The 26,971-nt window shown below is 46.0% G+C and overlaps 1 protein-coding gene across 2 annotated transcripts; it reads left to right on the top strand.

Moving 5' to 3' along the window:
- The first annotated feature begins 5,296 nt into the window (after positions 1-5,296).
- LOC147888712 (putative protein phosphatase 2C 80) lies at positions 5,297-26,580 on the top strand. Of its 2 annotated transcripts, none has more exons than XM_087392742.1 (5): positions 5,297-5,408; positions 6,070-7,033; positions 7,185-7,503; positions 7,596-7,742; positions 25,905-26,580. In XM_087392742.1, the coding sequence occupies exons 2-5, from the start codon at positions 6,147-6,149 to the stop codon at positions 26,187-26,189; spliced, it is 1,638 nt and encodes a 545-aa protein (XP_087248868.1). In that variant the 5' UTR covers positions 5,297-5,408; positions 6,070-6,146; the 3' UTR covers positions 26,190-26,580. The 2 variants fall into 2 exon arrangements, with proteins under 2 accessions (XP_087248868.1, XP_087248869.1); XM_087392743.1 differs by lacking the exon at positions 5,297-5,408 and adding an exon at positions 5,419-5,680.
- Positions 26,581-26,971: the final 391 nt, after the last annotated feature.

Below are 26,971 nucleotides of genomic sequence, written 5' to 3'. Positions count from 1 at the left end.
GAGGAGAAGGGAGGAGGAGGAGGAGAGGATGGATTGCAAGGTTGGAGGAGAGGGGAGGAGGAGTTGCAAGGTTAGGACATGCTTTTGGACGTGGAGTGCAAGGAAGCATGGACACTTGAGACAATTGCTTGGAATACCAAAGTAGAACTCAACACAATGCCCCAAAGAGTGTGGGCTTCTATCCAGTACGAGGTATTTATACAAGTTGGAGAGCTTCTCTCTCTACATGTAGAAATTGTAAGACATTGTCTCTCTACATGTAGAACTTGCATATAGAAGTTGCATGTAGGAGTTGCAAGTTGCATGTCGGAGTTGCATGTTGCATGTTGGAGTTGCATGTAGAACTTGCATGTAGAACATGCATGTAGGAATCACATGTAGGACTTGCATGTAGGAGTTGCAAGTAGAACTTGCATGTTGGAGTTGCATGTAGAACTCGCATGTAGGACTTGCATGTAGGAGTTGCAAGTAGAACTTGCATGTAGGAGTTGCAAGTAGAACTCGCATGTAGAACATGCATGTAGGAATCACATCTAGGACTTACATGTAGGAGTTGCAAGTAGAACTTGCATGTGGGAGTTGCAAGTAGAAGTTGCAAGTAGAACATGCATGTAGGAATTGCATGTAGGAGTTGCATGTAGGAATTGCAAGTAGAACTTGCATGTAGGATTCCTTAGAGAGATTATTCCTAGCCTTATGCAAGTACAAGCGGAGCTTTGCCACTACTCTACACACACATTTTGTACTACCTAAATCCATGTTGGCACAAAGACAACACCAACCTAACACTTGCCTCTTTTTTTATCTATTTAAGAAATAGTTGGGTTTAATAAAATCTTGGTTCTAGATTCCATTGATCTCCTCTTGCTCACTTCAAGCTTGGAAATTTTAGATGAAGATGCTAAAAATTTCAAATCAACATTGGTTGGTCATGCATCGTAGGTGCCCTCTTATGTTCCTACCCAAAGATTTGTCTCTAGAACTCCTTGGTTGCTATCATCCTTGATCAATGATCAAGATGTGCAACTTGTTTCAAAAAAGAAGATGAGGATATTGAAAAAGGGTTTATAAAAACAAGGGAAGGAACAATAGGGCTTGAGGAAGATTTTCTAAGTTTAGGGTCATACAGGGAATATTGCAAATTATGGGATCATTTAGAAAGGAAGATTTTTTGTTATTCTAATATTTGTTGAAGAAAAACAGTCTTAATCAAAGAAAGGGTGCAAGGAAAGATCATAAATCCTAAATCCTCCTTTATATTGCCTATATAAGTATTAATTTGCTGATAGAAAATACATAAGTATTCCCTACATAAATATTAACTTGAACATTATGTCCAATTTAATTTAATAGAAACTATAGTTTTTTGATGGTATTGAGTGAATTCAAAACTGCTTTTCTCCTTTTTTGACTTTCATCAAGAGAAGGCTCATTGAGTTTTATGAAATATCTCTCTTTATATAAAGCAAAAATCAATTGTGATTGACACACCTTTGCATTCCTTGACATTGGAAGATAGATGAGAAGTTCAAGTATGCTTGTAATTGGATAGATAGGCTTTGCAAAAGCACGTGAAAATGTGTGGAAGTGAGCTGATATTGCCAAGAAAACTTGAAAAATGGGATACCACTAGAGGAAACCAAGCTCAGATACCCTTTATTTATTGAAACAAAATTAATGTTTATTTCTTGTTTGTCCAGATGGTTTATTCTAGGATCTATCAAGATCTCCATCGAAATATTTGGAGAAGTGTCTTAGTGTAAATAGTCATTGTGAGAACTCACGAGACCATATACCAAAAAACCCCTTGCCTAACTAACCCTATAAGTCATAAAATATAATTTCAATTCAAGGTGAAAATGCAAACGAGGTTACGGTTATAAGCTATAATTCAATGATAAAATTGAATGGACATTAGTTCCAGATGTTTCAATCTCCATAGTGGAATTACCTCCTTTGTCACAGTCAAGAAACAATTATTTCAAATTGAATTGATAGGAAGATTAAATTATTAATAAATAATCAACAAACTAATAAATTTTTGATAGAGCTAAAAAATAAGCTTGAAATTAAAGAGTAGACCAAGGAGATTTTACTTTTAAGAAATCTAATCAAAGAGAAGGTACAAATGACCAAAAAGTGTAGTAAATTTGAGCACCACTTTGCTCTCCTTCTTAATGTAGAACCACTTTTATTTGTTTATGATGTTTACTAGGTTGTATGAAAAGAATATGCTAGATGTTGTATTTATCTTTAAAGGTGTCTTCAATAATTGCCTCATAATTTTCAGCTAAAATGATTCTCCTACATCAACATTGAGCATCTTATTTTTGTGTTTTAGGACATGTATTTGGTACATTACACTTTTTTACGTATCTGAACAAAATCAAGGAAATCATTGCAACATAGAAAGGTAGTTGACTTCTTATAGGTGACAAGTGTAGATGTTAGTTGTATAATCTAAAATCCCTAAGTAGATTTTCAAATGGATGTACTTTTAGTGCCAGATGATGTGTGGGAATGCTATTGGCATAATGGTGATTGCATTAGTATTGAGATTATTAGAAGACCTAGAAAAGTAAATTCACTATACGTACCATTTTATGGTTCTCCAAGAAACAATGTCATGCAATTTTTTTTTCTCAACTAACCCATTTAACACATATTGGAAAGCCATCTAAAAATTAGTTTTGCACTTTGCCAAACCTCCATCCTAGATGAGTACATGCATAAAAAAGACTAAACTTCACCCTTATTAATTAAATTTATGATTTTGTTTTATTTGATTTGAGTGGCCACAATGATCTTCTTAGGTAAAGTATGTTTTTCTTAATGGTTCCATGGATTAGTGGTACACTTCAGATATATGAACGTGAGCATGGAGTGTTAGATATTCATTTTTTAATATTGGTAACCCCACTCACACTCTTTGGCTCTATCTCTCTAGCCTCCTCACACCAATCCCTTTTTTCTCCCCCTATCTTTTCAGAGGAATACTGATAATCTAGTTAAGAGACAAAAGGAATGGCAATCGTGACCAATTGCTCCAATCTAGGTAGCCTTTGGAGAAAGTGAGGAGAGACAAAACCTATAATCTAGTTAATAAACAAAAGGAAAGGCAATCGTGACCACTTTGCTCCAATCTAGGTAGCCTTTGCACAAAGTGACGAGAGACCTAGAGGGATTAGCTTGTGAGATGCACGAGATATGGACATTACTCACTTGGGCAAATTGTAAGGTATGAGGGTGATATAGTGATGGTATGTGTTGGTGAGCTGTCACCTTTTTCATGTGACTCAGAGAAAAAGGTGGTAGCTCTAGCATAAGATGTGGATAGGTCTTGTTGAGGTCTTGCCCTTGGCACATTATTGCTTTATCCATCACGTATCTCTCTCTCCATTTCATCACATGACCTTTGACAATAAACGTAATAAAAGAAAGACTAGGTGATACACAATTGTGTTTTCTCTACGCCACCTACACAATGAATGTTTGCCTTGATTGTCCAAGCACTCATTTTTACATGTGTAGACATGTCTAAGAGAGTGGAGGCATATCATGTGAGGGGTTATTCCCTACTCTCCTCCACCTCCCTTTACTGGCCCCTAAGAAGAACCAAGGGTGTTATTCATACTAGAATGGGACCCATTGGTGATGCCCACAAACTCTTGAACATAGGACAAAGCAACTCAAAATGCCTTATACCACTAGGATTATCCCTTAGGGTAGCAATCACCATTATTGCTATACAATCCTAAACAGCTAGCCAAGTGGTAAGTGGTGCTTCTGGACATGCGTTTAAAGTGGTGAGGTTGGAGGAGGAGCATGCGAGGAAGACATCATGGAAATGTGGTAATCTTGCAAGGTGGTTTTGTTGCCCATGTCTATATGAAATTCTTTCATTTGGACATAACAGTCATATAGTTACCATTATTACTTGTTTCATGCAAATGTGTATGCCTTTCATGAGGCTAATGAGTAAACAACGTATCGGATTTGACTTAGGTGGACAAATATTTCAAGATAGTCATGAATAGTGGTCCACCATTATGCTTGTGGTGTAAGAGCCTTGCATTGGGATGGGATGGGGAATGAGTTGTACTTAGCTCGTGTTTGAGGGTGGGTACATGCCATCTCGTGTGTACGGAGAGGTTGTGCAAGGATGTGCTCGACTTGAAAGATAATCTATATGGCAGCTCCACTTAGTTGGCTCACGTGGGAAAGTGTAGCCTTAGGCATGCATGAAGGTGTTGACTCATACTTAACCCTAATACTATTGTGCCTATAGTGCACACACTGATCTTCTTGAGAGATGACTCATTATGTGGGAAATGAACATAAGGATTGAAGATGTATTGTGTAATTGAAGGTGCAACAGAGCACACTTGTTAAGTATAATAAGGCCTTTGAGGGGTATTGTGGGAAAGTGTCTAGGTTTGGGGGAATTACTATATGGAGGGGATGAACCCTCCATACAAAAGGAGGATTACTTGAGCATTGACATGATCCCACAATTGTGCCAAGTGTTCGGAGATGAGTTCCTTGACTTTAGTTGGTTCCTTGACTTGAGTTGTTTGAGGAAATGTTTGTGCTTGTATGATTTTTCAAGAGTGTTATGAAAAATCATTTGACTTGAAGAAAAACCCTCCAGTTTTTTGACCTAAAGAAAAAACCTCCGATTTTGATTTCGACATGAAGAAAAGCCTGCACTGTTTTTTTTTGCAAATATTTAGTTATAGATCGTGTGGAAAAAGCGTTCAAATTATGAAATTTGATGTGGAGCTTGAAAAGTTTCCAAAAGATTATTTTCTTATGAACATTGAGCATTGGGCCTGTTTCCAAGGGAGGAAGGTGTGTGGTGCCCGTCTGGGCGGAAGATGGGAGTGCAGTCGAGGTCACGTATGAGAGAGAAGCTGCAAACCGTGCGTCGCATGTGCAAATGATAGGATGTGTAGATTGTTCGGAGGCTAGGAGGCGTCCATTGTGGGATAGGCAATGTGCAAAGCACCTGCCGCCGCATCGGGTGGTGGAAGGAGTCTAGCGAAATCTATTGGGATGAAGCTCGCACTGAGGTGATCAGGCGTGCACCGCCATCTCCATTTTCTCGTGTATGCGCATCAAGGCTCCGACACCTGCCAAGTGCGAGGATGCACCTGGGGTGGGAAAAACGAGCCTAGTGAGGATGATGTGGGGTTGAAAATTTTAGAATGTTTTGAAGGAAATGGGAAGAGGTGTTCCAATAGGTATGAGGCACGTGCATCTGTTGGTTCTTTTTTTCTTCTTCTTTTTGTCAACTCTTCTGTGTTTGTGCTCTCACGGTCTTCGCGAGTGTCGGCCTCGAAATGCATCTTCTCCATCGCCAATGGCTCCCCTTTTGATCTCTTCCTCCTCCTCATCCCTCTCCACAGGTTGGTTCTTGCCCTCCAATTTCCCTCCACTCTTTCGTTTTTGCTCGCAATTTTGTATCGCGAGAGAGAAATCAACCGAGAATCGCGAAAAAAACAGATATCGGAACGCTATTTTGGTCTCCCCGCCGCGGAAATCCGGGGCGGCGAGCGAGGGAGTGCCAAAGAGGAGCATTTTGTTAAGCATCATTTCTGGCGATCGCAACCTCGGAACGTTAGATTTGGCTCCTGCAATTGTGTATCGATTGAGCGGACATTGAGAGGCAGAGAGATCGGTGCGTTTTGATTTCGCCTCAAATTCGGAACGAAAAGGGGAGAGGTACGTTTGATTGAAACGGGAAACGGGAGAGGTACGTTTGATGGAGCCTGCAATCGGAAAGAGAAAGGTGCCTTTGATGTCTGCAATTATGAATCGAAAACGGGGACAGGAAACCTGGGGCCGTGCGATTCGCTGCAATTATCCAATTAGAAATTCGTTGCACTTTGTTTGAACGTGTTCTCGAACTGTGTGTGCGGTGCCGATTTTGCTGCAATACAATTGTTGCGCGATTCACGAAGCTCTTTCCCAATCGATCGTTGGTTGCTGTTCCTGTCCTGTGCCTCCGAGACGAAGAGAGGGTTCTCTTTTCACTTATACTCTGCATATTGCTCTGCCTGTTCCCAGTTATGGCTCGTCGGCAACGCCGCTGTTAGAGATTATGCCACTCGACCTGTCGCCGGGTTTCCTTCCTATGCTATACAATGCCATCTCTGCATCAGCTGTGGAAATCGTTGCATTCGGGAACGCACAAGCAGGACGCATTGAGACGCATATTTGCCAAAGCCAGCCCTTCTTTCTTCGACTCTAAGCCTTTTTTCACTTTCAGCCTTGGACAATCGTCTCCGCATTTCTCCTCCGCGTTCAGGAACTTTCAGTCTCCGTTTTCTGGATATTTCCCCAAACCTTCAGAGGCTGCTGACTCGTCATTTTGCCGTGGAAAGCCTCTCTCTGCCTCCGAAGCGGTGTCTCGTGTCTTCGCAACTCCTTCCGTGCACGGGCCAGTCTGGCAGAGCTTTGGCTATCATCCGATCGACAACAAAAATCAGAGTGCGCGGTCGAAACAATCCTTGGAGTGGACGATTACCTCTGCACATTGTGGGATCTCAAGAGACAAGCATCTAAAGCTCGAGGCAAATTTTCACATATGGACTTTAGACGTCCATTCGGAAAGTTTCACATCCTTCTGGAAGCGATGGGAGGATCTAAGAGACGGTTCCTGGGCAGAGGAATTGCAAAAGATGAGTTCCAGGACAGTTCAGCTATCAGAACCCTCAGAGCCCTCAGAAGTTCTATGGCTGACTTGGACGGGCAATTTTCCCGACACAGAAGGAGCCAAAGAAAAAGAATACTCATTACAGAAAAGGCAGGCGGAGAGTGGAAGTAAATCACAGCTGCAACGCCTTTTAAGCTCCCCGGTAGCTTTGTACTTTTTACGTGCCGGGCCATGTTTACCAGCGGTGACTGAACTATTTCAAAATGCATTGCGTGGTGCTACCCGAGGAGGTGCTGCTGTAATGCAACTAGGCTTGACGTTCGATTCATCCCAAGAGAATGAAAATACCGAAGTAAAGGAGAAAGGCACAGATAGGTGAGTGATACTTTTCGAGTCGTTTTTTGTTCATTTTTAAATCGTGTCTCTCACAACTGAACGTGCCTCTCAGTATGGTTGATTTTCCGAGTTTTCTTTAGATTCCTCTATTTTATCCTCTGTTAATCTTCCAAACTTTAAATCACTGCAGGGGTTTGAACAATAAAGGGCTTAAACTTTTATCTGCTGCTTTTTGCCTGCCCCATCCTGAAAAGAACACAGGAGGTGAAGATGCCTATTTCATTTGTCCAGACAAACAAGTCATTGGAGTTGCTGATGGTGTTGGAGGTTGGGCTGATATGGGTGTTGATGCTGGAGAGTATGCTCGGGAGCTCATGAATCAATCTTTGATAGCAGCTCAACAGGAGCCTCCTGGTTATATTGATCCTTCTCGCGTGTTGCAGAGAGCCCATGCGAAGACTACTTGCAGGGGATCATCTACAGCATGTATTCTTGCTCTTTCAGACTATGTGAGGGGCCTTCACAGAAATCGAAGTCAATGCAATCATATATCAGTTGCCATCAAGGGATCTGCAACTCACTTGAAAGCTTGTATGTGCAGGGTTTGCAAGCCGCAAATTTGGGGGATAGTGGATTTCTTATAGTGAGGAACGGTCGGATGATTTTTAAATGTCCTGTGCAACAGCACAGATTCAACATGCCATTTCAGCTGGAAAGTGGTGGCAGTGATCCACCTAGTGCTGCTGAGGTTTGTAATCTTTGGTGTGGTTGTTACATGGCTTCGAGAGTTGTAAATTACACTTTTTGATTCTAATTTACTTGTTCATGTACTTTAGTGCATGGAAAATCAGAGGAAAATACAAAATCTTATACAGCCAGGTAACAAACAAACAAGTGATTATATCTGCAAGTCACAGGGGTACGTGAAATCAAAATCGGTTCGAATTTAAACAGGAGCGGCCTGAATGTTTCTCCTAACAAAATTAGCAGCTATAGAAAAAAAGTGCACACTATGTATGCATACCACTGCAGTTAGATGATGCCTTCTCTTGGGCAAGTTCCTCTTCAATCCTCTCTACATGCCCTCAAGAAAGCAACATAGTCTGAAAGGATCTGTGATGTTAGCAATAAGCTCCTACTTGGGAGATATTAACACGGGTTGTGATTCAACTTCTGCCAAGACGGAGTTCTGAGACCAAAGGACGAAGCGAGCAAACGGAGGTCCCTAGCGAAGGATGAAGGGAGCCGATGACCGAAGGGCGTAACGAGGGGAGCAGCTCAAATCCGCCCGTCAACATCATGTACCGGATGCCCAGTCCGCGGGCGGCGAAGATGGATTGCACATTAAGGTCACCAAGGCCGGGTGCATCAGGTGGCAGGTGAAGAAGCTGGTTACCACGGACGAATGTTTCCATTGAAGGGCCATGCACGAAGGATGCGGGACTCCCAGGCATCAGGTGGGGTGGCCGTAGGAAAGCCCGGTCCTCGTGGATCGAAGGGGGCTAGTACAAATGAAGGAGGATGGGGTTGGATGATGGGTGAAGCTAGAGTGGGCTGAGTGGGAGATGACGGTGAAGAGTTGCTCTGGAGCATGGAGGGTGGCTGGCTCAGGTGCAATGGTGACGGGAATGAGGTGTACTCAGTTGAGGCACCATAAGCTGTCCCTAATGATGGTGCTGCTGTAAGACCTGACCCCTCCATGGATGGAGTGGATAGCGAGAAAGAATCCGCTGTCAATGATGGTGATGATGATGTGAGGGTCGAGGTGGGAGCTGATGTGGAGGTGGAAGTTGATGTAGAGGCTGATGTGGAGGCTGCTTAATGCTTCCATACAGCCGTACGGAAGCCTTGGAGAATGAGCCTTAGAGAGAGAGAGAGAGAGCAAGCAAGAAGCAGCGTTGAAGAATCCCGTACCTTCATCAAAAACCAAGCGTGGAAGGAGAGGAAGGGGGTAGGTGTGCATGAGGGGCTGCCACGTGGCCCCCTCATTAATGCTCTAACCCCACAAAACCAATGGAACATTGGTTTGCCCTCACAATAAAGTTCTACGGATCAACCAAGACATCTGATACCATGTGAAAGTAGTGTGTGCAGAAGCATGCAAGAAGGAAAGAGAGAAAATGACAAGAGTGAAGCAATAGCAACTGTATAATATTCAACCTGAGGGGCACATCTGTAGAAGAATGCTCCAAGAGGCCCAGTGTGAGACAAGAGAGAAAGGGGGGGAGCGTTTTATAGGCCCTACCCTGCCTGGTCAGCCAGCAGAAAGCTGACCGACTGGCTGACCTGTGGGTCAGCCTGACCCGACATGCAGGTTGGACCTGGTTGGGTGCCCTTATTGGGGCCCAACCTAGCCCTAACCATGGGCCTGTTCAGCCTCTGCCAGACAGCCTTTGTTAGGCCTACAACCAGCCGGTGTTGTCCTATCCTACTCCTCTCTCTGAGCATATGCACCCACAATAAAGTCCTCTCACTATGAGATGCCAAAACTTTAACAGTTCTTGCGTCTGTCAGCTCCATCATTCACCGGAAGTTGATTCACTTACTCTTCACTGGCTTCTCATGACAGTCAAAACTATACAGCCAAGCAACCCCCCCTCAATCTCATACATGGGTCAACCAGTTGATACAATGCACTCATTCAAATACCTAGGCATTGAAATTCCAGCCAATAATAAATGGAGCAGCTGTGTGCAACGGAGACTTGATGCAGGATGGGGAAAGTATTACCAATTTGAAAATGACTGCAGTAATAGCAATACAAGAAGATGGCATGTACGAAACATGATTTTTGGGGCATATGTGATACAGACAGTGCTCTATGGAGTAGAGGTGTGGGGTGGGAGTATATCATCCTCGAAATGGAATGATTTGGAAAAAAAACAGAAATCTTTTATTAGGAGACACCTTGGCATCAAGGCTACTACACCCTACTCTCTGCTACTTCTAGAGATAGGATGCTTACCCATAGAGTTACATGCTTTAAAGAAGGTACTCAGATACATTACAAAGGTCAAAGGCATGGATGCTGAAAGGCTGCCAAAGAGGGCATGGGGAGAAAGTCAAAAGCCCCAAAAGACAAACAAGAGCAAGATTTTGGCATTTGGATGGGCACTAGATCTGAGAAATTGGTTCAGGAAGTGGGAGGTAGAGGAGTACTTGAACTACTCACCAGAGGAGGTAGATGAAGATGCTTTTCATCGTGACCTGCTCAATGCACTACACAGGAAATGGCAAACAGCTAAAAATAGAGATAAGTTTGAGTACTACTGCACATTTATCAACCCCCAATATTGGCCCACTTATACGACAGATGAGTCAGCCACGCAGAAGTACATTTGCACACCTATGGCAATGCATAAGCGGAGGGCTTTGGCTTCACTTTACACCCGATCACACCAGCTGCAAATTGAAATAGGAGGATGGAAAGACATGCCAAGAGAGAGTAGAATATGCCAATTATGTGACCAAGGTATGCCAGAAACAGAAGAACACATGGTAATGATATGCCCTTACTATGCACACATTAGGAAAAAGTTCAGCTCTCTTCTTGAGGGACATAACAGACTGGCTGATTTGCTACATAAGGCATCACCCTCAGCTCTAGGAACAATTGTATCTAAGCTTTTCAAGCACAGAAACTCACCTAGACATAAATGTGTATGTAAGGTTTTGTATTGTTTCAGGTCCAATAGGCCGATTTTTGGTCTTCAAAGGACGATAATATATTCTTCTTCTTCTAGCATACAAACTTGCATTCCCCAGCAAGATCGCCAAATGTTAATGCCAAATGCGTAATGTTGCTCCTGGTTGGGCTCTTCGCCCATGATGTCTGGGTATGCCGGGCAATTGCCTGTCCCAGATGACCAGGGAAGTGTTGAACAAATGTGAATAAGTAAATGAATGTGCAGCATGAGGCCAAGGGGAAATGAACAACTCAGACCAAAGCGAATGCTGAGAGGAGAGTTTGTAATCCTTGTACTTCAAGTAGCCTTTCTATTACTTGGCCGAATCAGCTTGTATACAAATAGCTCAGTGCTGCACTCCACACACAGGAGTATATATATACTACATGAACGACCCTAACTCCTTGGACTCTAGAACCTTATATACAAGCTGTAGGTTTGACATTTGCAGTGGGTAATACCCACCGCATTGCAACAGTTTGTCCTGCTCTTGTCTAAAGAGTAGGTGCCTTTACTTTGTTCCAGTGGTGGCTGATAGACTTCGCCTAGACTTCCTTTTCTTGTTCTTGGTCCAGTAGACTATTTCCTGCCAGGATCAGCAGAGGTGTGGGGTTTGATCTAGTTCCATGGGACCCCCTTGTTCTAGCAAGGAGGACAAAGCTTGATGGCACAAACTATGGCCATTGGAAGCTCAATGTAAAGGTCTGGTTCATACACAAGGGCCTTTGGGATATAGTTCAGGGCTACAAAAGAAAGCCTGAACGTCCGAAGAGCTCTATTCATTGTTGGGATGTTGTTCGAGGACGCCTTTTTGGAAGAGCTTTAGGATTGGGAGGACCGGGACTCAAAGGCACATTGAGCATTGGTCCAGACAATCATTGAGGAGGTTTCTCTAACTGTCCAAACACTGACCAGCTCATTTGAGGCATTGTCGAAATTGGAACATCTTTATGCGAGGGATTCGGCGATTGAGCTGTCACTTTGCAGGGACAGCTGTACAATCTTGAGTTCCCCCCATACAGCCATTCTTGATGAAGGCTACGGTCGTCCATGATCAGCTTCAGACATAGTGCTGCTCTGTCGCGATGAGTCAAACTGGACTTTGATGATCTATGCCCCCTTTGCATTGAAGAGGAGTCAGTGTTGGAGGTCAACATCTCCTGATGTCACCTAGAGAGTGAGGGCCTGTGTTGTAGGTGTGCCTGCCTCCTGTGAGAGTAGGTTAGAGTGGTTGTCCAGGGCCTCTTTCACGTTGCCACGGAGGTCATGGAGGTTGGGTGTGGAGGAGTGTGGCCTGTTCTGCCTTGAGGGGCTGCATGGATGCACCCCTTATAGGCACCCCAAGTGAGGGCTGGAGAGCAGAGGGTGTGCCGACCTGCAAGTTGGCCATCTTGGCTAGAGACAGCCCCTATTTTGGGGGGGTGTGTGCCCTCTTTATAGGGCCATATGCAGCCCTGGGTCGGCCCTCCAGTTGGGCTGAGTTGGCCCCCCCTAGGCATAGAGGGGTGCGCCCTTTTATAGGGCTGTGTGCCCAGTCCTATGTGCTGCAGTCGGCCCACCTACCAGCAGGGGTCTAGCCCTAGCCTAGCAGCCAACAAGGGAGGGGCTAGGGGCTATTTATAGGCCCCCCCTCAGCCCTCATTTCATCTTCTCATTGTTGGGGCCTGGCAGAGGTGCAGAGCCAGCCTAGTGAGCACTTGAGGAGCAGGGTAGTGGAGCAGGTCATCCACTCTCTTGTGCTTCCTTCCACTTGGTTGTTGAGCTGTTTGTTCCGAGCTCTTGAGCAGCCCATTGGTTCCGAGGTTTCCCCCTAGATCTACCAGGGTTGTTTCCAGAGATCACTTGCAGTTCTCATGTGCCTTTCTCTCCTTCTCAGTCTGGTGTGTGTGTGAGGCATGCTCTCTCTCTCTCTCTCTCTCTCTCTCTCTCTCTCTCCAATTCATTTCCGCTGCACTTCTCACAGTCAGTTCTCTTGTCTCAGGGAAAGCATTGGGTCACTCCGTGGTGTTGAAGCACTAGCGATAGTGCACAAAAAAAAATGGAGCAAGTGCTACAACTGCGGGAAGAAAGGGCATATGGCGAGAGATTGTCAGTCCAAAGGCAAAACTAAGGACTCGGCATCCTCCCAGTCAGTTGGTTCCTAGGCAGCAGTTGTTGCCAAGTGTAACATGCAATGGTAATCTGATCGTGTAATTCATAGCAAGACCTTCTTTAAACCTTAGACGGAAACACTACCCTACGGTTCTCCAGTGGGTACTAGTGAACAAGGATTGATCTTCTGACTTGAACTGACTTACATAGCTTGTGTCTGATTGTCCGTAGACAAGGGCTCACAAAGGGGTCACAGCATACGACAAAAACTCCTATTAGGGAACTATTACGCACTTGTCGATGTAGCCAGTGTGTCACGTTGCACCGAAGTGTAGGGGTGCATGTGACATTCCCTCCTCCTTAACTTGGCAGTAGGTTCATTGCTTCCAAGTAGTCTGCCAATATCTAGGGAAACTCCTGTAAAAGTCTTCGTCCAACCACACTGCTTCATGGGTACCTCGATCACGGAACTTGGTGTAAAACTCTCGGATCCTGCGTCTTGACCCATGCTTGAATTTATGAAGAAGGATCTGTTTTGGCTGCAAAACTTCGGCTTCATCAAGAACTTCAGTTTGTTGCTTGTCGGAGATCTCTGAAAAACACCTTGCAAGAGCAAGCGGAGCTGCTGCTCCTCCCCGTGAGCTCCTCCCCTCTCCCTCTCTCAGCCAGCCCCCTCTCCCTCTCCCTCTCCCTCTCTCAGGCAGCCCCCTCTCCCTCTCCCTTGCTGCCCCACCCCCTCTCCCCCTCGGTGCTCCTCCTCTCCCTCCCCCCTCGCCAGTCCCCTCTCCCTCCTCCCTCTCCCTCCCTCTCCCCTTCCTCCTCTCTGCCCTCCCTCTCCCCCCCCCCGCTACCCCCTACCTCTCCCTCCCCGCCCAACCTCTCCCCCTCCCGTCAGCCCCCCCGCCCCCCTTCTCCCCCCCCCCCACCACTGCCCCCCTCCCCGCTGCCCCTTTCTCCTCTCCCCTCCCCTGCTGCCCCCCTCCCCGCTGCCCCCTTCTCCTCTGCCCTCCCTCTCCCCCGCCAGCCCCCCTGCCCCCTTCTCCTCCCCCGCCCCCCCCCTTCGCCCTCCCTCTCCCCCTCCCCGCTGCCCCCTTCTCCTCTGCCCTCCCTCTCCCCCGCCAGCCCCCCCGCCCCCTTCTCCTCCCCTGCCCCCCTCCCTCCCCCACGCTTTCCCCCCGTTGCTCTCCCCTCCTAGGTGACCAAAAAAAAAAAAAAGTAAAAAAAAAAAAACCTCCCTCTCTCTCCCCGCCCCCTTCCTCCCTATCTCAGCTCCCCACGCCTCCCCCTCAGCCTACCTCCGTCTCCCCTCTCTTTCTCCTTCTTCCTGCCCCTCTCTTTTCCTTCCCTTTCCCTCTCTCCTATCCTCTCTTTCTCCTTCTTCCTGCGCCCGCGTTCAAGGCGTCCTGGGCAGTAGTTTCACGGACGGAGCTTTATCAGTGTTGGAATCGGCCTTTTCACATCGATTGGCGAATGGATCCCCATTCAGCCAATCTCCGTCCACCTCCACCGGCCGCGAGAACAGTCATTTTTTCAGAAGACGAGTTGCAGCAGCTCAAGAAAGATGTGGAATTAGAGGGCTCCACATCACTTTTCGCCCGCATCTTTGGGTCACACCCTTCCGGATCACAGGCTAGAGACTGGATGCCGGCGGCGTTACCAGGAGACCTCGCTTCTCACCGCAGGGATATTCGACTTTTGGGACGTGGATTCTTCCAAGTGGTTTTCGACTCCCACGAGTCCACAGCCCTTGTTCTTAAAGCTAATCCCCTGGCTTTGGGTTCGAGGAGGATCTTTCTTTTGCCCTATAACTTGGGCTTCGATCCGGTCGAGGACAGGTAGGTCACATCACTGTTCATTAGGTTTCTTGGTCTTCCTCAGGTCTACCATCGATTGCTTGCCACTATCGGAGCTACATTCGGAGTGGTCACGGAGATCCTCTCCCTTCCTGGCTTGCCTTCTTCCTTGGCAGAGGCAATCAGCGCAGACGGGGTGCCTCGTGTTAGGGTAATTGTCTCTGACCCTAACATCTCAGATGACCATATTATGCTTCAGCGTCCAGACAGCTCTCTCTTTCGACAGAGAGTTGAGATTTCAGGTAGACAGGACCAGTGCAGGATTTGTAGGACCCTTGGGCACTTTGCTAGAGACTGCCCAAGGAAGAGAAAAAGACCCAAGAGGTCTTCTGGTGCGGCTCCTTCATGTACTACCACGACTGCACCTCCCTAACACCCTGTACCACGCACTCCAGGACCACCAAGAGCAATAGGGCGCCCTGCTTCGCGCACCCTAAGACCACTAGGGGTAGCAGGGCGCCCAATGCCCGCAGCACACCTAGTACCACGATGGAGAGCTATCAGAGCGGCTCCCTTACCTCAGGAGGAGACTTTTGATTCTGTTCAGATAGACGCCTTCCAGAATCCAGAGGTGGATGTTGTTGTAGCCCCAGACACTACAGTTCCACATCAGGAGGGGCCTTTAGATCCACCAGCCCCAGTCACTTTGGTCTCTGACCCCTTGGTTTCTGACCACGAGGGGACTACAGGTACGTCTTCCCCGCAGACTGTTCCTGCCACAGTCAGGACAACCGAGAAAGTGCAGGCGCATATGAGGGCTCCTGATTCCTCTTCACCCCAGCCACAGGCCTCCTCAACCCCCAGCTCCAGTTCTGCTGATAGAGGCTTGGTAGGTCCTTTTCCTCCATCTTTCACGAGTGCAGGTCTTCTTCGCACTTCTCGGCCAAACTTGCTTATTAGGAATTCTTTTTCGGCACTGGCAGATTCGGCGACTTTCATGGATGATGAGGAGTTTGTGCCCTCCACCTTAGGGGTCCCGGTCATCGGGATTCCTTCTGACAGGGCCTCCCTTTCAGTAGGTGTGGGGATTCTTTCACCTATTGAGTTTCCTGCCCTCAGTAGGAGTGTTTCGGCCCAGGGGAAGCTGGTCTCCTCTACTAGGTCGGGTAAGCCTTTCCATCCAGCATCCTCTTGTCGATGAGGATAGTCAGTTGGAACATACAGGGCCTAGGCGGAGTTCCACACCGTCGCCGTAGGCAGCTAATCTGGAACTAGCTTCATCCAGGCATCACTGGAGGTGCTATTGATATCCTTTTTATCCATGAACACAAGCTGGATGCCAGTGATTGCTCTAAGTCTGGCAAACTGCTTTCAGGACATACCTTCTGGTCGCCTGCTATGGGCACAAGGGGAGGTACTTGGATTTCGGTCTCTCTTTCTATTCTCCCCTTGGTTGCTGGTCATGGTATTATCTCCCCTTCTAGAGCTCAATGGATCATTATTTTGATTGGAGGGCGTAAGATTGGTCTTCTCAATCTTTATGCTCCCAACAACATAGGGGAGCGGATCTCCTTTTGGAAGGAGTTACTCTCTTAGGCCCCCATTGTAGTTTCTTGGATCATTGGTGGCGACTTTAACATGGTTGAGTTGCCTTCAGACAAAAAGGGAGGCAGACAAGATGGAATTCATTCTTTGGAGAGGGCAGCCTGGGATGCCTTTCTCTTTCAGTTCAGTGGTAGAGACACTTGGTTGGATGATGCCTTTCATATTATGCCACAATCACTCTTGTACTCTTGGTCGAACAGGAGAATACACATGCTCATTCATGCACGGATTGACAGATTTTATGTAGACGATTGGGCACTTGACAGAGGAGGATCTGTATGCATTTCTACTGGGGTTTCCACCTCAGATCATTTTTCAGTGGTGTTGCAAATTCTTGAGCCTCATCGGAGAGGATGCTCTGCCAGTGTCAGGATTCCGGATGCTTTTTATGCAGAGGAGAGTCTCACGGAGGATATTTTACAGATTTGGGTTCCTCGCATACAGGATGGAGCTGTCCATCCATCTCAGGTAGCTGCAGCCTTATTCGGAATTAGTGACTATTATCATTCAGTCGTTGATTCTAGGAGACGTGAGATTCTCAGATGTGAGATTGGTATACACCAGCAATTAGCGTCCCTTCAGAGGGAAGAGCAGAAGAGGCCTACAGATGCTTGGATTCAAGAGCGCCTTGCTGCAGCAAGGGCTCATTTGCAGACATTGTTGGATCAGAGAGCAGAGTATGTCTTTCATGCACGGGAATCCTTTTGGATTCAGATGGGTGGCAGGGTCAACAAACACTTTTTCTCTACTCATGGGCCCAGACATAGTAGAGATAGTGTTTCGCAGCTTGTTGACTCAGATGGGGTGTTACAGTTAGATCCTGATGCTGTCATGCGTGTAGCTTCAGATTTTTTTTGCATCCCTTCTTACTGCAGATCCAGGCACACAGGCCATTGATGATGCCAGAGAGGTTATTTGGTAGTGTATCCCTGTATTGGTGAAGGATGAGATGTATGTTTCTTTGGATGCACCTTTTACCAATGCAGAATTTAAGACTGCATTAAGGGCAAGTGCTCAGGTTCAGATGGACTTACCCCCTTCTTTTTTATTGCTTTTTGGGAGCAGATTGGTGATCACATTACATCAGCCCTGCAGGGCGTGTGGGACTCTGGTGATATGCCGGACTCACTCACAGATGGTCTCATTCATCTCATCCCAAAGGGGGGCAATAGGAATCTTGTGTCTCAATGGAGACCCATCACTCTTTTGGGCACTTTTTACAAGATTCTGGCGAAAGCCATCAGTCTGCGGCTACAGGTTTTTCTTCCAGATTCGATTCATGACACACAGACAAGGTTTGTGCATGGCAGAAGTATTTTTGATAATATTTTCTCATTTTGGGAGGCCTCAAAATGGGCCATGTAGAGCCGCCAGAGATTGGCCATTCTACTCTTGGACTTTGAGAAAGCTTACGACAGAGTAGACTGGGATTTCTTAGAGGGTACTCTATCTTCCTTTGGTTTTTCAGATGCATGGATTAGAGGAGTATCCTCTCTCTACAGATCAGCCCATAGCCAGTTGCTCATTGGGGAGGTAAGAGGGGACAGGTTTCAGATTTCCAGATCCGTCCGCCAGGGATGTCCTCTTGCCCCGTTTCTTTTTCTGTTTGTGGCGGAAGCTATGAGTATCTACATTAGATCTCAAGCTGATATTTATGGGCTGAGGCTTCCTATCTGTCGGGAAGAAGAGCTCTTGGATAGTGAGTTGGCAGATGACACAGCCGTTTTTTTGGATGCCTCCCCCAGGACACTCATTTCCTTCCGGACAGCCTTGGATTTGTTTTGCACGGTTGCAAGTGCACACATTAATTGGCATAAATCCAGTGGTTTTTGGATTTGCGAGGATGACACCCCGGATTGGGGTAATGATATTGGCTTCACTTGGGTACAGAGGGGCTTCTCCATCAGATATTTGGGCTACCAGGTTGGGGTGGGCATCTCTCCCTCACAAGAGTTTGCTCCGGTGTTGGAAAGCATGAGAAGAAAGCTCCTTTTCTGGAGCTCAGCCAAACTTGACTTGGCCTCTAGGGTGGTGGTGGTTAACCAGGTTCTTCTACCCACAGCATGGTTTGTATGCTCTTGTTGGTGCCACTCTAGGGATTGTATCACTCAGCTTAAGAGGCCTGTACGAAACTTTTTATGGAGTGGTCTAGATGGCACAACCGATATTACAGCCAAGGTGGCTTGGGAGACCTTGATTCTTGCTACAAGAGAAGGGAGTTTGAATATCATCGACCCAGATCTACAGTGCAGAGCTTTACTCTGCAAGTTCGTTGTGAGAGGGCTTATGCCAAGACAAGAGCCTTGGAAGGATTTTTTTATCAGATGCATACAGTCTCGCACGCCCACTTCAGGAGAGGATTGGACACACAATACTAGATGGGTTTTCACCACAGCCCACCTCAGGTCTCCCTCTTCCCCTCTTATGGTTGCTATCCTGAAAGCATGGGCCAGCTTCAGGAGTACTCTTCGCAGGATTTCCCCCATCCACCCGTGAAGAGATTGAAAGGCAATCTATCATGTGGAATGACAGGATTTTGGATGAGCTTGGCAGACCACTTGGAGCTTCTCCTTACATGCAGTGGCTAAGATGGGGGAGGGTACCTGCATCTACAGTGGGAGCATGGAAAGCCTTCAGGAAGCTTCCTGCAGACTAACAGGCCCAGATGGTTCTTAATCTCAGAGGGAGTGCATGGAGAGTCCAGCAGATTGATGCAGCCTTGCCCTTGGATTGGGTGGACACAGATGACATGCCTATTACTTGCTCCACTTGGATGGGGGCATTTTCCAGATTGGGAGTTCCTTTACAGGTGATAGCTTTTCTTGACCCACATGAGGATGCCTTAGTATTTGATGTTTCTTCGGGGGGCAAGCTGTCCAAATCCACAGACGATATCTTGTTGGACGTACCGTTTCAGCTAGTCAGGATAGTGGGCTTCACGGAGCATGGCACTCTTTCATAGTGGTACTTGGATCCTGACCCACTTCTCCTCGCCCTTGGCTCATGGAGGTTGTGGCTCTATGGAGGTGTCCCAATTAAGTTTTTGCAGTGGGACATTGGGGAATGGGAATGGATAGATGAAGGACACCGAGAGAAGGGCATCCCCTTCTTTTGTTACACGGTCAGTAATGCTAGGAAATTCCAGCTCAGCTCTAGGGGTTGGAAGCCTACGAGAGCTCCTCATTGGAAGAACTTTCAGATTTCTGCTGACTTGCAAAGAATTTTTTGGCAGAGGCTCTGGAAATCCCATCGGAATAGAAAAATCACTCTCTTCTTTTGGCTTTTTATTCATGGTGGGATAGCAGTGAACCATTGGAGGTCCAAGTTCAGAGTGGACCCTTCTTGCCCTCGCTGCCTTTCTGCTTTGGAGACAATACAACACTGCCTATGGGATTGCAGACAGGCGAGAATCATATGGAAGGGGATTGCAAGACTTTTCAGCACTTTTGTTCGCCTACCTTTCTATATGACCTGGGGATCAGTGGCTTGGCTTACTCTTTCAGGGCCCCATGTATTTTTTGAGAGACTTGACTCCTCTTGGGCTCTTCACATCCGATGACACCTTGTGGAGTCGTGCTCTCTAGAGGATGTTTCGGCCACTCTTTTCAGGGCTGCTCACTCCTCGGTCGACTCTCCATGGGAGATCCTAGCTAGCATTGTAGCATGGCACATTTGGAGAGCCAGGTACACTGAGGCTTTGGAGGGTTCTCAGGTTCACCCTTCTTAGATCTTGGTCAGTACTTGGACAGATACGATACACACTCTGATGGCCATTTGGGCGACCATGCAAGGATCATCTCGAGCAGCCTCGTCTAGGAGAGTTACTTTTCTCAGAGATTGGAGAGACTCTCCCTTCTTTGCTGAGACTTCTACAGGGTTGAGATGGCATTTTCAGCCTCAGCCTTGGTTTCTTTCTATCTCATTCCTCTGAGGTGTTTTTATTACATGCTTAGCATGGTGTATTTCCGCACAGAGCTTGCTCTAGCGGGCTTCTTTCTTACTTAAAAGAAGTCTCTATTTTGGAAAAAAAAAAGAAATCTCTGAAAGAGGAGGTCCCAAATATGGCTTCATCCAAGCTACATGAAACACATTGTGCATAGTCCAACTCTCTGGAAGGTGTAACTTCATTGAAACATCGTTGATCTTCTGAATAATAGGGAATGGTCTGAAGCTCCTAAAGGACAGCTTAAGGCATCGCTTGCCCACCTGCTTCAATCTTTGCTTGATAATGTGTAAATACACCCATTGACCCTCTTTATATTGGACTGCAAACAAGACGTTGGTGCCAGAAATTCGCCACTTTTCGTTTACTGCAAATCACTTCAACCAGTCCATCTTTTCCAAAAGATCTCGCCTCTACAAACAGATCAAGCCCCAACTGGTTGATTGTGCTATCGCTGGTGACATATTCTGCCACAACTGGACTGTTTGGTCGCTGATTCGACCCCTGTTACAGCAAACACTAATTTTGATTTTGGGAGCCTGAAATTTGTCTTCAACCAACCTCAACATCAGGACCTCGTTAAAATCGCAACTGATGCTGTACCCTTTCCAACCCGAAGCCACTGCTGCAATACGATTTTCAGCAGCAGACTGACAGTCATTCGTTGGTGCCAGGTGGCCTCTTTCCTTTCCTTCTTTGAGGACGTTCTCTCAACACATATTTGCTGTTTTCCCTTTTCAAACATTACAGCAAATGAAAGCCCTCTCCTTAAATCATGGAAACCCCTGGTAATGCCCCAGCCCCTTTCAAGGACACCTTAGGTATCACCTATCACTCAATATCGTGGTCAGATTGCACAACCAGCCCACTTTGGAGCTTTTGCATCGTGGGTCTTTTGTGTCACGTGCCCTTCCAGTGACTTGGACCACATCCTATATCTTTTGCGTGAGCCACCTCAATTACACTACTTCCTCAGCACAATCCAGGTTGTGTGTTTCACGAAACACGTAGATACCCAAAACCCGATATTCCACATGAGTTTGCTGTCCATCTTTGGAGAGACTTTTACCCCTCAGCTTCAGCATCTCCAGGGTACTCTCCACCTCCTTCAGCTCCCAGATATCCTCGTGAATAGGTTTTACCTTCCCCAAGACAGTATTTACACTCTGAAGGCACTCCTTCTCCTGGATATCCTCCGCTTCCGACAGCAGCTCCTTACCCTTTCTCAAATCCGTGGACTCTGCAACCAACTCCTATCCTCTCACAAGCAGTAACACCCACTTCGGCATCATCAATGTTACCTCATTCAGGACCTCCTTAGCCAGATTTCCACGGGTGGTTCCATCCTCCCTCACCTACCCCCTCCAACATGAGCAGTCTCAGGGAGCAGCACTGATCTTCTTCCAGGAATGGTACAAACTCGAGCGCAGTCTCGTGCTCTTCTCATAGGGACCTTTGATATGTCAAACCTCTTGCGTGCAGCCTCTCTGGAGATAAGCGACCCTAATCCAAAAAAGACCCCTGAAGTAAATATACAAGGCGCAGCATTACTTCGGCTTCAGGTTATCATTTTTTATTTGGTCCAGAAAGTCCAACAACTCCAGGATTCTCGCAATACCACACATACAGAGGATGACATGACGCCACCGGACGACTATGTGGACCCGATTCCACGAGAGGTATAAAACTTTGAACTCGTGCTCCTTTAAGCTTCCAAAACTAAAAGACTTGACATAAAACTTCCGGACGCCTACACTGGTCAACAAAATCGCCGAACAGTTGACCAATGGCTCGCAAAATTGTGCATGTACTTTGATACTGTTGACCTCACTGAAGGCAAGAAGATTGCCTTGGTAGCCTCCCTCCTCAAAGATATAGATTTCATCAGTGATAGAAATGACATTAGTAGGGATGTAGGCTGAATGGTAAAATATCTCCTTGCCAAGGAGAGGATGCAGGTTCGATTCCTGCTATCTGCTGACCCGACTTTCTTGCCTCGCTTCCACCCCCGGCAGTAGCCCCCGGGATAGTTCAGACTGGTGGAGAGAATATTCTTTTGACTTTCTGTTACGAATATCAGCTCCCCCACCTGCGACATCAAACCTATTATTGAGTATTGCGGGCCAATTTCTCTGACAGTTCCTCAATCTCGAGAATCAAACGTATTTTTTGTTTATTGATGTCATCATGTATCATCTCATATGGGTTGTGTCCCTCTGTAGTGACCTCATTCGCATAAGATGATGTATTTGGGGGGAAATAGCACACTGCAATGAAGATCGGTTGTGCATCCGGTAGCTGGAATCATATCCACATGTGTTGTAACTTGTGCGTGCTCCTCTCTCCGTATTACCGATACAAGCAGTCTCAAATGTGATCTGAAAAGGATTGCAACTCCTACAGAGCCCCATATCCGATTGTCTCTCATCTTTCTGATTCCCAGGTGTATCTTGTCACTATGGGCAGCCCCCTCTCTGGACTCTCATGTGTCTTAGTGTATAAAATTAGGTCTCTGTCGGTGTAGGTCTCTGAGAAACCCCCCTGGATTAGACGAGAGAGTGCCATTGCAGCTTCACAATGCCATCTTCAGCCTATTTTGTGCTCTCATTGCATGAGTTAGACACCATCATGTGCTTCCCACTTCCCCTTCTTCCCTTTTTTCCCTATCTGCCCTCTCTCGGATGATCACTTTCCCATCTCTGTATGCTGCCCATTTTCCTGCCTGTTGGGCTGCCATCCTACTTACCATTCCCTCCCTACGGTGCTCCTGCTGTAGGAGTGTGAGATCATCATCTAAGTAAATCTTAGTTCCTTTTAGAGTTGCACTCACGCTCATGAGGGTGGACCTGTTCACATTGTCTGGAGTCTCATCACTAGTGGCCTTGCTGGTATCTCAGCCTTGCCCACTCTCCAAGCTGCCTGGTGTTTTGTGAACAGCTCTACTATTGTCTATCCTTGTTTGGTGTTTGTGATTTGAAGTCAAAGGTTTGAATTACAACATTCTCTTCTCCTATCTAGGATTTTCCATTGCACACACCTTATACATCTACTATTTCTGCTGCATGGAAAACTAGCCATAGGGACTAGGTTTTTCTAACATGGTATCAGAGCCATGGCTTCCCATCTGGAGAGTTGTGTGATAGTGGTGTGCTTGGAAAGCAAGATTTGTGAGACTAGGGTTGGTTTTGTTGGGAGCGGAGATCTGAATCCAGGAGGTGTATACCTTGGTGATCAAGCCATCCAAGAAGACATTGACTTCGACAACTAAAAGAGAAAGGCAATTTTTCTGATCAGTAAGGTGTGACAAGGTGTGTGTAAGAATTTCCTTTGATGTAAAACCCCTTAGGTGCGGATGGTGTACTGCATCATTCTTCAAGTGGAATGAAAGAATTTGACGCATGCAAAGCAATCAAAGCAGACTGTGATGGGCACCGCCATAAGTAGCTGTTCCAATGTCTCCGCCAGTTGAATGTGCGGAAGCACTAGATCTGCAATGATGCATCCACATCCTTTTGAACCCATTCTTGTACGTCTTCTGCATCTGCTGCCATGGTTACATTCCTTGGCGCATCCTTCTGATCCTCGTGTTTCGGATCTCGTCCTTGAGTTAATTCCCACAATCCAATTGTAATCATGTGGACTCCGAATCTTGATTTTCCAGATCAGGTAGTCTGTCCCATCTAGCATCCCCATCAAAGAAAATTTTGGGATTGGCATCGGCAACTGAAATTGAAAGGAGGCACAAGAGCTCTAGATCCTCGTAGGAGGAGCTCTTGAACGCTTCTCTATGGGACTCTCTACTCTGATTAGTGGCTCTAGATGTGGCGGAGAAAGCAAGGGAGGTTCGAACTCATCCTAGAGTGGAGGGGTTGGAGGAAGATCAAAATCATATCCATCGAGATGTGTTGATGAAGAACCCATGTACCCTCTCATCGTGGACAATCTTTGGCTTCGCCTCTTGTCAAGGTAGTCACCCAAACCGATTATGGCATCTTTCCCTTATCTCTTTCGGTTATCAAGGACGTTTGGGTGTCTCTTGGACACCTGCTCTTCTACTCTTCCATTGTGTTTTGACAACTTATTTGTGGCTGGTTACTCGTTGGCATGCTGTTCGTAGTGGTTGTCCTCTTGAGTCTTAGACCTTTGTCTTGACCTACTCACCGAAAGGAGCGCTTTGAACTCTCGAAGGCTTAAATTGTCATCTCTGAAAGTTGTCTAGAGCAAACTGGATCTGTTGTGGACAAGTATTGGAAGATGGAAGCCAAGTGTGGGCCCTCCCTGCCCTGATTGCTTGTAGCTCAAAGTGCAATGGGTACGGACCTTGATAAGCCATTGTACTACTTCGACCACGTACGCTGCTTGGATGGCCTTTACACGAAGCTCTGGTGTCCCAACACCCTGTGTGGCTGAGGCAACCCATGAGGTCACAGTGACGGCCATCGTGAAGCATGCTCTGATTCAACTTCCAGCTGCCTATGCTTCGCCTCGATTATCAATATTATCAAGGGGTCCATGTTTCGATGAGCAACTGGTTGGGGTTCTTGTGAGCCATTTTGTCAAGGATGCTCATCGTCACCCCTTACACTTGGAAGTCCCATCATGCAAGCAACAAAGTGCCGGTGAGGGGATAGAAGGAACCCTCCAATGGACTTCCTTCTCCTGCAATTGATATCTTGCCAGCTCTAAAATCTGTGTGAACTCAACCTCTAGTTAGTCAAAACTCAGTAGGGTGTCAATATTCAACCCTCTGCCCATTGACTTCAAGATGAGGAAATGAATCAAATGGCAGCTCACTGGAGGCAAATCCAGCCATATCCTTCACAAAACTGTGTAGCTCGGGCAACGAAGGAATGAAGGTACCTAGGAGAGAAGATATCAGCAGAGTTTTAGTACAAAGTCATTGAATTAGTATCAGCACTTTTCCCTTCCGACTCTTGTTATGAGAGTGATCAGAATCAAGCTGTTGAATTTTCATCATATAACGTGGGGTGGCGCATTCCAGTGAAAATCCCTCCACCTCGAATTTGGGGACCTTTCATCTCATTGCACGGGTGAAGGATTAACAGCAGTATAAAGCTGTTTGAGTCACATGGGGGTACAGCTGGGAATTGCTGCAACCTTGTTTGCCCGGTTGCACCAGTCAAACTGCTACATGCAGCAACTCCACAGGCTCAGCCTTCGTCAACTATTTGCCATCGAGAAATCATCTCAACTCGATAGAATTATGCAAATGTCCATTTCAGTCGAGGGAGACTTTTAGTAAGGTTGGATGAGTTTGTTTTGGGGTTTGCTGTTGCAGTTCTTTCTGAAGCTATTTGTGTGAGGTTGGCTGAGTGTCCTTTCTGGAGTACCTATGTCGTGCTTTGGTAACAAGTGGCAACATTTACATGACCTTGATTTTGGGGTTGATCTTGTTATATCTGCATCCTTTTGATTTCTGTTTCTACCAATCGACATTTGAATGCACGTTCATAATTCTAGAGCGACTTTACTTGAAGGAAATTGTTATTATTCAGACGACTGGTCTGAACAAATCCTCATTTCCAGCCTATGTGAAGTATTAGTCCTACTAAGAGCTCATTGTACCCATGTTTGTAGTAATCTTTGACTGTTCTTTATGTTGAAACTGTAAAGTTTTTTATTTGGGCTCCTTGCCAATTTTATAATGTGAAGGACTGGCTGTCAATGTGGTTGTATAGAATGTTATTTTATTTCTTTGTAAGGTCATGAGATGGTAGTCACTGGGGAAAATTTATTAGGGGCTAGCTAATTTTCTGAGTTTCGACCTGCAGGTTTTCAGTGTGGAGGTTGCAGTAGGAGATGTGATTGTTGCTGGAACGGATGGGCTGTTTGACAATCTATATGATACAGAAGTGACGACCATTGTGGTGCATGCTACCCGATCTCATCTGAACCCTGACATTACTGCAGAAAAGATTGCATCCCTGGCAAGGGAGAGGGCACAGGATCGTAACAGGCAGACTCCTTTTTCAACTGCTGCACAAGATGCTGGTTTCCGATTCTATGGTGGAAAAATGGATGATATTACTGTGGTTGTGTCATATGTAACAAATTGAAAGTTGTTGCAGATGGATCTAAAGCAGGCAGAAGGGAATTCCATGTGCATGTTTTGTGATGCTAGCTTGAGAATGTGAACAAGCTTGCTTGAATATGCCATGTATTATTTGGGATGTAAATTGAAAGCATGCTGAGGGTGAGCTGACACGGAGAAATGGGGAGAGATTTGAGAGCATCTGGTTATAAACAGCAACCCAGCTGTCGTGAAGAAGTGTAAGATACATTTTTGGGAGAATTCTCATCCTCTGTAATCTAGAAATTGATGTGGAGTTTAGCTCTTACTGTATCCAATTTTTTTTGCTTCAGCAAAGAGCAGGGTTTGTGCTCATGTTCATAATGTACAATTACTCTTGGTGCAGCAAGACATCTTTGTTGTTCATTAATGGCAAAACGGAACCTTGTGTTTACATCATTCCATGCTTGCATTCACAGTAAAAGTTGTCAGACAGTTAAGTCCAAGATATCAAATTTCGGAAGCTAACCAACTATGTTATCAAGTAATTGCGTAATTGAGCATATGCGTATTGATTAATAATTACAGCTGCATTCTTGCATTAAGCATCTTAGTCAATGGGAAGGGGCGTTTTGAAAGCAACAGAAACAAAGGTTGTGCTAAAAATGCTTATACGTCAAGCGTATTCATAAAAACTCCAATACTCATGATACAGTCAATGAGCTTGGCAATTCTATTCATACGCAAGCCTACTTGTTGTTTGTTCAATGTGGTCAATGTTCACAGCACTAGATCATGATTTATGCCCTTATTTGTTTTGAAGCAACA

This window comes from Dipteris shenzhenensis, chromosome 21 (assembly GCF_047967505.1).
Source record: "Dipteris shenzhenensis isolate YYH24624 ecotype China chromosome 21, Dip_SZ_1.0, whole genome shotgun sequence".
Classification (NCBI taxonomy): Eukaryota; Viridiplantae; Streptophyta; class Polypodiopsida; order Gleicheniales; family Dipteridaceae; genus Dipteris; species Dipteris shenzhenensis.
This window is presented reverse-complemented; position numbering and strand designations above follow the sequence as displayed.

Excerpts from the sequence above, each read along its gene's own strand:
- LOC147888712 (XM_087392742.1), top strand. The coding sequence starts at position 6,147 with ATGCCATCTCTGCATCAGCTGTGGAAATCGTTGCATTCGGGAACGCAC. Across the intron at positions 7,034-7,184 it reads AAGGAGAAAGGCACAGATAG|GGGTTTGAACAATAAAGGGC; the intron begins GTGAGTGATACT and ends AAATCACTGCAG. Across the intron at positions 7,743-25,904 it reads ATCCACCTAGTGCTGCTGAG|GTTTTCAGTGTGGAGGTTGC; the intron begins GTTTGTAATCTT and ends TTCGACCTGCAG.